Raw genomic sequence first — 12,091 nt, 5'->3', positions numbered from 1 at the left:
TTACCTCAGGGTCAGCAGTAGGATTTTTAAAAAGATATTTCTGAGAGTCAGGGACCCTACAGGACCTGACTGGTTTTCTGAGTGCAGGAGGGAGGGCATTAGGAGTCGTTGGATTCCAGGAAAACATCTGCCACAACATAAAGGACTGGGGGGATGGCCAAGGGTCTGTGCTGTGGAAGATCTAAAAATTCCCTGAGTGTCTTTTTAGACTAAGGGTAGTCTTGACTCTCCCATTGGAAATGCTCCCTTAAGGTATGCAGAGTTTCTCCAAAGGAAAAATCTTCTGGGGGAGAGGCTGAAGGAATGGAATCCTCTGCATCAGAACCCTCATAAGTAGAGAGGGGTTGCATGTCTTCATATTCAGATGCATCAGTGTCATCTGACTCTTGTTCAGACAAAACTACAGGGGACAGATCTCTTTTCCTTTTGGAGGAGGTAGCTTGGCTTCCCCTGATCAGCATGATAAGGTCTTCTGCCATTTTAAGCATTTGCGACTGAGGAAAGGAAGCAGGAGCCTGAGATTGGGTCATTTGTTTCTTGGGTGTGGTTTGTACCCTGGGTCTTAGAAACTCAGTTTTTGAAAGAACAGTAGTCGGGAAAGATGATGGTTTGTCGAGAATCGGTAGTGCGAAGGACTTCCTCGGAAGCAGGTTGCCTGCTCAGCGGCTCCGGACCCATCCAAGGTAGAGACAACTGCAGGATTCTTAGTCAAAGAAGAGTTTTGCAGCATACCGGACTCGAAAAGGGTCTTGGTAGTGGCCTGCGAATCCAAAGAAGTGGGCATCAGGGGCTGCGCATCTCACTGAGTACCAGAGAACTGATGACTAGTGTGAAGACCGGTAGAGATGAGTGAAGGCTGACAGCCTAGTCAAATAGAATTTGGTACATAATTCTATCATTTGTAAATACTGTGAATGTTGAACTTAAAACAATGTGGCAACATTGCCATCTGCTGTAAGGAAAGCTAAGTCAAGCAATTCTTTTTGGTCCTTTAAAATTAAAATTATTTCATCCCTACCTTTGATGTTTTACAAGTCGGCTCCAGTCCAGCTGGATGGGGGCTTCCTGCCTACTGTTTTAAGGCTAAAGTTAATGATCAGAATTTACACGTGGAATGTCCATTATTGCTCTAAGTGTAAAAGAATGTAAATGCAGTTAATGTGTAGCCTGGGAACTCCAGGAAGGGTGAAAAAGATGACGTAATGTTTAGCAGAACTGCAGTTTCAATTTAAACAGTGAAAACCAGAGATTATTAAGCATTTTGATCTTGGACATCTAACTCAGCACTGCCTATGCTCTCTTAAGTAAGTTATCTTAGAAGTGTGTTTTCTTGTAGAAATAGCTAGGACTATAAAGATTAGACTAAGTGTTTTTCTGTTATGTTAGAACTGTACTACTGAATTATTTTAGGTTTCTGTGCGATCTCTGAATTCTTGAATAGCACTGTGGTGTAGTAGTATTGTCTTGTGTTTTTAGTATTTATTATTAAATATTTTAAAACCCTTTTCAACTGTGGCTGGTTTATGCAGAGATAAATTAAGCTCTAGAGTGCATTGCATGCTTATAAGTGATCCTGTAATAAGCCCTTCCAATAAACCTTGACTGCTTAGTTACACTACTGTTGGATAATAATATTGCACAGTAATAATTAGACACCCTTTTAAGGGCCTTTGGGTAGCTGATAATTATAAGCTGTTGGTGGCATGAATTACTACTGTATAGTCTGGGTATAGGTGCACAGCTGGAGAATCTGTGTCAGCCTTTCCCAGGAGTGTCAGTGAAGTTGTATAACTACTTATCTCAAAATGTGTGTGTCAGCTACTTGGGCAGGGACATGAAGCACTGGTTGGACAGAGAGGGTACTGGAGGTTTTAGCTTGCCAGCTAGGCTGAGATCTGGACCTTATAGCTGTGCCAGCGGGGAGTCTTACTGGGGACCAAGGGAGCAACCAGCCCCGGACCGACTGTGATCTCTGTGTGCTCTTAAGGAAATTGGGAAATTGCACTTTACTGTGTGTATCTGTTATCCTTTCCTCTCATATGAGATGCCCTCACTGGTGTTAGTGGTGAGGACTGAGGCTCCTTGATTGCTGGGCAAGGGCACAGGTGTCACGTGGTTTGCAGTGGTTGGGATATCCACATCACATATTAAATATTTGGCAAATACTAATTAGTTGTAGTGGTGTGGGTAGAGTGAATCATGTAGCTTATGTACAGTGATCTCTGAAGGTGTTTTGTACTCTAAATCAGCCACGCAGTGAATACTCAGAGTTCAGATCACAATTGTTTTATTTCTTTTTTTAGCTTAGTTAGTCAGGGTGAGCAGGCAGAGGAGTACGGAAAGCTGACAAGGAGCCAGCTGGTGGAGATGTGCCAGGCTAGGGGACTGCTGCATGGAAACCTGACTAAAGCAGACCTGATTGCAGCCTTGGTTACAGCTACATCAGAAAACAGCATCCAGGAGGACAATCAGACTGGCAGTGGAGATACAATATCCTCAGAGAATGGACAGCTCAACCTTTCTGTGAAGGACAACTAGACTGGCAGTGGAGTTGCAATATCCTCGGAGAATGGACAGCTCAACCTTTCTGCAGTGGACTTAAACATCCAGCTGGAGCTAGAGAGACTTGAGTTGGAGGCCAGGTGTTTGGCTATAGAAGCATAAGAAAAGGAGCATCAAAGGAGGCATGAGAGGGAAATGCTGACTTCGCCAGAGTCATGGAGGTAATGGGGAAGGGAGTAATTGGACCCCAGAAGCACAACAGGTCACAAATTTCTTCCTCAATTTAAAGAGGGGGTTAATTTTGATAGTTTCATTAATATGTTTGAGAGGGTATGCAAACAGTATAGTGTTGACCAAAGGCTCTGGGTACGGTTCCTGACCCCCTTACTCCATGGCAAAGCTGTAAATGCATTGGCTAAACTGTCTGACATTGCATGTTTTGATTATACTGCTGTAAAAATGTCTTTTAGAATGTTTTAAGCTAACACCTGAAATGTATAAGAAAAAGTTTTGAGAGCATAGACGCAAGGCAGATGAAAGTGTGTGTGAATATGTTGCTGAACTGAGCACTTATTTTCATATCTGGGTGAGTGGATGTCACGTCACTACTTTTGAAGGGCTGGCAGACCTTTTGGTGAGGGAACAAGCCCTTAGCAATTTGCCTGAGGACATGAGGATCTGGTTAGCTGATAAACAATGTGCTACGTCAGATGAGTTGGGGGAGAAGGGAGACCTATACCTGGCAAGCAGGGCAGCCCTGCACAGGAAGGGGACCCCCAGTACTGCTCATGGGTCTAAAGGAACTCATGGTGGGCAGCACAGACTGTCCCAACAGAATTTGCCAGTAGCAGGGGAAGCCACTAGTCCAGGTACACATCTAGGAGATAGGGTTAAATGTTTTGAATGCAACCAGTGGGTGCCATGTGGCATACAGGTGTCCACAGAAGCAAGGTGGGGAACCAAAGGTGAGGGAGCCAGTAAGTGGGAAAGACAAAATATGCCAATAGTAGGTTGTCTTGAGACAACAGGGGTACTAAACTACCATCCTGCAGATGTCCTGAGAAGGAAGGATTTGGATGAGGCAGTACCATGTACTTATGCAGTTACATGTGGTCAGGCTAGGAGACAAGCATGTGGGTCTGGTAGCCAGGGAGAGACCCAGACAGGCTGCATACTTGCAGCCAGGACTGATGAGGTGGTTACTTCAGGGAGTGAGCTACGCTGAAGCAGTGAGACTGAAGGTAAGCCACAGCTGCTTGTGGGTACTGATGGTCCCTTGGACAGAGTGACTGCAAAGGTAAAGGTGAGTAGTAGTACCCAGGCTCACAGTGAGGCACCACTGTCAGAGGATGCCAGACTTCCTGTGGAGGGGGAGCTGGGAAGGATTACAAGGAAAGAGTTGAGACAGGCTCAGCTCTCAGACCCTACATTGCAAGGCCTGAGGCAGGTAGCTAGGGAGGCACCTGATTCTCAAAAAAAGGGGGAATCTGTATACTGGGACAAAAGGTTACTATACAGTGAGTGGACCCCTGAGGGAGGGCTAGAAGGTAAGAGAGTACAGCAGTTGGTAGTGCCTAGAGCCTACCATCTGGCGCTTCTAGCCATAGCCCATGATATTCCCCTTTGCAGGTCATATGGGCATAAAATGTACAAAGAGGCATATTATGCAGAACTTCTATTGGCCTGGAATTTCGAGAGATGTAACAGGGTACTGCAGGACCTGTGAGCAGTGCCAAAAGGTAGGTAAGGCAGGAGACAAGGTGAGAGCTACTTTGATGCATTTGCCTGTGATTGAGGAGCCATTTCAGAGTGTAGCTATGGATATTATGGGTCCTCTGAGTACCGCAAGTTCCACAGGGAAAAAGTATATTCTAGTAGTAGTGGATTATGCTACACACGATACCCTGAGGCAGTGGCTTTGTCCTCCATTGAGGCAGAGAAGGTGACAAATGCTTTGTTAGAGATTTTTAGCAGGGTAGGTTTCCCAAATGAAATACTGTCTGACAGTGGTGCCAATTTCCTGTCAGATCTGCTGGCTTATCTATGGAAGTCCTGTGGGGTGAAGCACAGGAAGACCACCCCCTACCATCCGCAGACTAATGGTCTTGTTGAGAGGTTAAACTCTACAATCAAGTCCATGCTACGGGCATTTGCAGATCAGTTTAAGAGGGAGTGGGACAAATATTTGCCCCATCTGTTGCTTGCTTACAGAGAGGTTCCCCAGGAATCCACAGTTTTTTTCACCCTTTGAGTTGATGTATGGGCATAGTGTGAGGGGACCTCTAGATTTAATTCGTGATGAGTGGGAAGGTGAGAGAGAGTCTTACAAGGAGTTTTGTGGCAAACATCCTAAACCTCAAGACAAGGCTCAGGGAACTCATGGGCTTGGCCCATGAGAACCTGGCAGAAGCCCAACAACAGAAAAAGGTGTGGTATGACAGGAATGCTCAAGCTAGAGAGTATGCTGTGGGGCAGCAGGTAATGGTTCTCATTCCTGTCAGACACAACAAGCTGCAAGCAGCTTGGGAGGGTCCCTACCAGGTGATAAGAAAGGTAAGTGATGTTAACTACATGGTGGAACTGCCAGGCAGATGGCAGGGGCACAAATTGTACCATGTTAACATGATGAAACCTTGCCATGATAGGGAGGCCCTTGTGCTGAGCATTTGCAGTGGATTGCAGGAAGAGTCTATGGGAGATCTGGGGACTGATCTCCTCATTGAGGCTCGGGCTGACACCTCAGTGGAAGGGGTAGCAATATCCCAGCAGCTATCTCCTACCCAGGTTCGAGAGCAGTGTTACAGGTATTTGGGGACATGTTCACTGGGAAACCAGGGCGCACCCACCTGGTGCAGCACCAGGTGGATACAAGACCTCAAAGGCCTATTAGGCAGGCCCCTAATAGGGTGCCTGAAAGAGTCAAACAGACTCTGATGGAGGAGGCACAAGAGATGTTGGAACTAGGGGTGATTCAAGAGTTCAACAGTCCCTGGGCCTCCCCAGTGGTGCTGGTGCCAAAGAAGGATGGCAGCTCCAGGTTCTGTGTGGATTACATGAAATTGAATAGCCACACAGAGTCGGGTGCTTATCTCATGCCTAGGACAGATAAGGCCCTACAGTAGCTGGATGGGGCTAAGTTATCTTACAACCTTTGATCATACCAAGGGTTACTGGCAGGTGCCCCTGACTCCCAGTGCTAGAGAGAAGTCAGCCTTTTTTTATTCCTTTTGGCTTATATGAGTTCACAAAGATGCCCTTTGGGATGACGAATGTCCCAGTGACTTTCCAGAGGCTGGTAGCTCATATCCTAGTAGGAGCAGGAGGGTTTGCCCTTGCTTACCTGGATAATATTGTCATCTACAGCCATTCTTGGCCAGAGCACCTTCAGCATGTCAGGGAGGTGCAGGGCAGACTACAGAGGGCAGGATTGACCATTAAGCCGAGCAAATGTCAGGTGAGTATGGCAAAGGTCTCCTACCTAGGACATACGGTGGGGAGTGGTAAGATAAGGCCAGAACCTGCCAAAGTGGAAGCCATTCAGGCATGGCCTGCATCTGTTACTAAAAGGCAGGTGAGGGCATTCATAGGGACAGCAGGGTACTACAGAAAGTTTGCCCCCAGTTATAGTACCATAGCTGCTCCACTCACATAGCTGACAGGGAAGAATATGCCAGATAAGGAAGTGTGGACCCCAGCATGTGAGCAGGCATTCCAGAAGCTTAAAGAAGCTTTGGGAGGACCCCCTGTGTTAAGCCAGTCCAAATTACAGCAAATAATTTGTTGTACAGGTGGATGCTTCGAACCATGGGGTGGGGGCTGTACTTAGCCAGATTTCTTTAGAGGGGGAACAGCACCCAGTGGTTTATCTCAGTCGTAGGCTCCATCCCAGGGAGGAATGCTATGCAGCTGTAGAAAAGGAATGTCTAGCCATAGTGTGGGCACTGCAGAAACTTCAGCGTTATCTGTATGGAAGAAAATTCCCTGTAATGACAGATCACAACCCTCTAACATGGTTAAACAGAGCCAGTCAGCAAAATGCCAAGTTGCTAAGATGGAGCCTGGGGTTGCAAGCATATGATATGTAGCAATGCCAATGCAGATGGGCTCTCAAGAGAGGGAATAGGGTGAGGTACACTCGGATAGACCTAACACTCTCAAGTGGTGTTTATCAAGGGTCACTTGAAAAACTAGCTTAAGTTCTCTGGGGGGGGGGGTGTGTGTGAAGACCGGTAGAGATGGGTGAAGGCTGCCAGCCTAGTCAAATAGAATTTGGTACATAATTCTATTATTTGTAAATACTGTGAATGTTGAACTTAAAACAATGTGGCAACATTGCCATCTGCTGTAAAGAAAGCTAAGTCAAGCAATTATTTTTGGTCCTTTGAAATTAAAATTATTTTATTACTGCCTTTGATGTTTTACAAGTCGGCTCCAGTCCAGCTGGATGGGGGCTTCCTGCCCATTGTTTTAAGGCTAAAGTTAATGATCAGAATTTACATGTGGAATGTCCTTTATTGCTCTAAGTGTAAAATAATGTAAATGCAGTTAATGTGTAGCCTGGGAACTCCAGAAAGGGTGAAAAAGATGATGTAATGTTTAGCAGAACTGCGGTTTCAATTTAAACAGTAAGAACCAGAAATTATTAAGCATTTTGATCTTGGACAACTTACTATGCTCTCTTACGCAAGTTATCTTAGAACTATGTTTTCTTGTAGAAATAGCTAGGACTATAAAGATTAGACTAAGTGTTTTTCTGTTATGTCAGAACTGTACTACTGAATTATTTTAAGTTTCTGTGAGATCTCTGAACTCTTGAATATCACTGTGGTGTAGTAGTATTGTCTTGTGTTTTTAGTACTTATTATTAAATATTTTTAAACCCTTTTCAACTGTGGCTGGTTTATGTAGAGATAAATTAGGCTCTAGAGTACATTGCACGCTTATAAGTGATCCTGTAATAAGCCCTTCCAATAAGCCTTAATTGCTTAGTTACACTACTATTGGATAATAATATTGCACAGTAATAATTGGACACCCTTTTAAGGGCCTTTGTGTAACTGATGATGATTAGCTGGTGGTGGCAGGAATTACTACTGTATAGTCTGGGTATGGGGGCACAGATGGAGAATCTGTGTCAGCCTTTCCCAGGAGTGTATGTGAAGTTGTATAAATACTTATCTCAAAGTGTGTGTGTGTGTGTCAAGTACTTGGGCAGGGACATGAAGCATTGGTTGGACAGAGAGGGTCCTGGAGGTTTTAACTTGCCAGCTAGGCTGAGATCTGGACCCTATAGCTGTGCCAGTGGGGAGTCTTACTGGGGACCTGGCGAGCAAGGGAGTGACCAGCCCCGGGCTGACTGTGATCTCTGTGTGCTCTTAAGGGAAATTGCACTTTACTGTGTGTATCTGTCATCCTTTCCTCTCATATGAGATGCCCTTCTCTGGTGTTAGTGGTGAGGATTGAGGCTCTTGACTGCTGGGCCAGGGCACGGGTGTCACAACTACGAAAGCGTTGTTGGTAAGTTTGGACATGTGCAGTCTGTCTCTGTCTTTATCTTTACGTTTTTTTCAGAATATCTGCTGTCAGACGGCTTACCAAAGCCATATTGGAATTCGAGGACTGTAAGCGAAAATATCTGGCTACAATAAGGGCCCGACGATGGATAGTTCTGGCTTTTAACAAAGCACAGAAGCAACAATGGGGGATGTTGTGGTCTGAGTCTAAACAAATGACGCAGTAAGAATGGAAGTCTCGGGGTGTTATTTGCTTTCCACAGGCGAGACAATTATTAACTTTTTCTGACATCGGTTAGTGCAAGAAAAAAGGATCCCCTAGGGGGTACTTCCCTTTAGAAGACTTCAACTTCGGTAGACGAAAACTCAGGTAGCAGCTGAGTGGCACTCATGTGTACTGCTTCTGCTTTGGGCTCCATGGCAAGAAAGACTGATGTAATAGCATCAGCTGCCTTACTTTATACTACTGACGACCTGATGTCAGTCCTGAAGCCACTGCAACTGACACAGAAATAAGTCTCTGGTATTCGGGCCGGCTGAGAGCTACCTTGGCAGAGATAACCCAAAAATGATGACTGCAACAGTGAAACACGAAGAACATCTGTTTTTTTAAAAAAAAAAAAACATTGTGCAGTATTATTATGAATGGATTTATTGAGATTTTTATATAAGATGCAAAGTATTTCTAACCTATAAATACACATTTGTGTGTTCACTGTGTTTAATAAGAAGGGGATTCAATATTTCTTTAAAATTGGGAAAGGTAGTAACTATGGACATGTGACTTAGTTTAAAGTATAAAAAGTGTGTAATTTTGAAATGATGTTATTCTGATGAAGTCAGAGTTACCACTGATGAAAGCACTAAATCTTTGTACATTAAAGTGCTCCTGAAGGGTTGCATCTGTCATTTTTTGTTTTATTTTAAGTTTGGTGTTCATCAATAGTTTTATCAGTTCTATGGAACCATCTTTCCTCCACGTAAAACAGAGTACTTCTCTTGCTCTATTTAAATGTAACTTGGAAGAATGAATGGGTAACTGCAAATTTATCCCTGGTTTGGCACCAATGACTTTATGGATAGGAGAAACATGTAATTACCCAGCATGTACTTACTAAGTCCATCTTTGATGGTTCATATCTCAAAAGATAAGGAATAATAATTACTATGGGAATGCAGGGTGAGGCTTCTCAAGATCCTCATAAATCAATAGTCTAGTAAGAACCCATGAACAACATGAAATCTAGTCTTCTATTCTAATTCTATCCATATACACTTGCACAATCACTCCCATTCTCTAATGCTGAAACCTTTAGATTATTTGGAAGTTTTGGCATTAGTTTCCCCAAACCTACCTCTATGCATTTGATGTTCCATTCAACTGAAATCTTCAAATTTTTGTGAATGAACACTCGGTTGTACTTCACCATTATTCACTCAGTTGATGAGCAGCTGATTTGACAGAGTGAATGACACCCACATACACACTTGCCTGCTTTTCACAGTACCTGCACTTACAACTAGATGGTTCTGTGGAACTTTCCTGTGCAAGAAGCAGCAATACAGATGACTTATATGCCACTTCATATGTGGCATCATGGCCACTGCCAGGACACAAGGGTAGTCAACCTTCCATCATACCTTGATGGAATAATAAATGGAGTCTTTATTGATACACATGCAATCTATAGTACCCGCCCTGACTTTGGGAAGGTAGCTACTGTTATAGGAGCCAAACACGGTGACAATGGTGGTCTTTTGTGTGCTGAGGAAACGGATATGCTCATCCCTACATGGAAGTAGTGCACTGAGTAAATATGATGAAGTATTCTGCAAGTCAACATTAGTGATGTACTCAGTATGCCTCATTTTCTCTGACCAGCCCCTGTACCAAACCAAGTATGGTAACAATTACACATACTTAGGTGACTGAGTACAGGAAGTTAATATCTTGCTCCTGATACCGTGTGTGTGGATGATACTTGCCAACCAATAACTATATAGTATCTCTGTCCACTAGCTAGTGGCATGCAATTTATTAACAATACTGTTTGCTCCACTTGCCACCATGTTGTGCTACAAGGTGCAAGGTAGCAGTACTTATAGTCACCAAGTGTTTATGAATGCTGCTGCTTTTTTGAGTATATTTGTTTGTTGCAATGCTCAAAGTTTCTGTGTGCTGTCTGCTATTATAGTGAGGTGCAGCTTGCTGAGAATGACTGACGTGACCTTCTAGAAGTACATATTTTGTCATTACGCATAATTTCGCTTGCATCCATTTCCCCAACTGTTTTCTTTATCACTACCTGCTATTACGAATCACAGCCTTCCAGCAGGTCACTTTTTGCGCAGTGCCATGCTGCATACCACACAAACTGGCTATGAATCTTGACATCAGATGGCAGAACCAGCAATTTAAAAAAATGATGCAGAGTTAAAAAAAATCTTCAGATAATACTGCAAATGTGTGAAAGCAGCAGCAATACACTTTGATCTTGAAGTCTGCAAGGAAAAACTGCCCAGCGCTTGTAAGAAAGGCAGTAAATGAATTGCAAGGCTATCTAATGTTACAAGCATTACATCAGTTGTCAATCCCTTTGTGAGCATACTTTGAGTTTTTCCAATAATTCATATTCTACTATACATCATTTATTAATCAGTTTTGAAAGTAACTTTCAAAATTTACAATAAGCAAGTTTTTATTTTTTGTATACTAAGCAAACATATTTTATTCAAGTTACTTATTTAAAAAGAAAGGCTCTACCTCTGATATACTTTATTTCACCATTTCATTAAAAAAAAAAAACTTCATTTCATGTGTCAAGGGTTACAATAAAATGTATTTAATTTTGTTAGCAAACTCTGTAATGATCCAAAGTCATTATATCCTTGAACAAATAAATAGTCAAGAAAAAAAAAAACAATGAAGGTAATGACTTAGCAGCATTGTGTGAAGGTGGTAAAACAACTCACTAATTAAGGTGCGTCCGATAACTGGTTTTGAAATGAAAATGGTTAAACAAAGTCAAAACTACCCCAGTATTTTCCTACACAGATTTGAATCTAACTTACTGGGCTAACAACATTACCATCAAAAAACAGTCATACAGTGCTGATAAAACCATGCTTATTTTCACTACTGAGGCATAAATATAGATAGAGCAGTTTAAATAAAACATAATTATGTGCAAAAATGGAAGAATTTTTCATACCATCATTTACTCTATACCAATTACATATTAGGGAGAAAATGCACTGATAGTGCCACATTCTTCATGTTCCTGAGGGTTTGTAGATCACATAAGCTACACTGATCAGTCTCATACCGGTGTGTAATATTCCAGTAATATATCACACTGTACTCTACACACAAGTATTGGCTGTGTCCAATGCTTCTGCATCCTGCTATTATACTTAAGACAGTTTTAGTAACAGTCTTTCCTTGGAAGTATAGTTGGCAAAAGAGAAGAATACTGCAGGATGACTTGACTGCAACCTGAGGTATGAAGCAGTATCAAAAAGTTACGCATAGAAAATTATTTCTGGTATTTGTCCATCTTCCACTGATGTTCCATTATTATTTCCAGGAGAACTAAAGAAGAAAAAACAAGTCTTGCTTCCTGTAGAGGATTCATGAATTACTTTCTTCAATCCTTTTGTTCCATAATGAGAATCTGGACCCTAAAACAATTAAAGTTACATACGCATGAATGCCAATGGATGTGTTACTAGATTTAAATATACTTTAAAAGGAAACACAATACACTCATAAATATAGATATACATACTTGCCAAAAAAGTTCATGTTTTAAGACTGCAAATCTTGGCATATGCAGCAGGACTTCACAGAAAAAGTTCACGGTATCAACCTCTCTAAGCCAGCAATTTGATATAGCCAGATAAAGCCCTAACTACAGCCCAGGTTCGAGTAGTGGCTGGGCCATCTGAGACATTAGCAGGGAGGAATGGGCATTCGTCCTATTTATTAGCATGACATCTCATTTTCACCCTTCTTGCACAATTACAAGACAAGCCATACCAGTTAATATCGTGTCACTAAGTAAAATAAGCACTTG

At 42.6% G+C, this 12,091-nt stretch overlaps 1 protein-coding gene across 1 annotated transcript in view; it reads right to left on the bottom strand.

Annotated features, from left to right (window-relative positions):
• Positions 1 to 10,776: 10,776 nt before the first annotated feature.
• The window catches only part of BTBD1 (BTB domain containing 1), a gene marked incomplete in the record, with an annotated part of 873,751 nt that continues 872,436 nt past the window's right edge, over positions 10,777 to 12,091 (bottom strand). Inside the window, 1 exon segment of the mRNA XM_044077796.1 lies at positions 10,777 to 11,696. Coding sequence (XP_043933731.1) covers positions 11,538 to 11,696 — 159 coding nt within the window.

Source organism: Protopterus annectens, chromosome 7.part0, assembly GCF_019279795.1.
Source record: "Protopterus annectens isolate FY-2018-M chromosome 7.part0, PAN1.0, whole genome shotgun sequence".
In the NCBI taxonomy this organism is placed as follows: Eukaryota; Metazoa; Chordata; order Ceratodontiformes; family Protopteridae; genus Protopterus; species Protopterus annectens.
The sequence above is the reverse complement of the archived record's forward strand: the minus strand, read 5'-3'. Positions and strand labels throughout refer to the sequence as shown.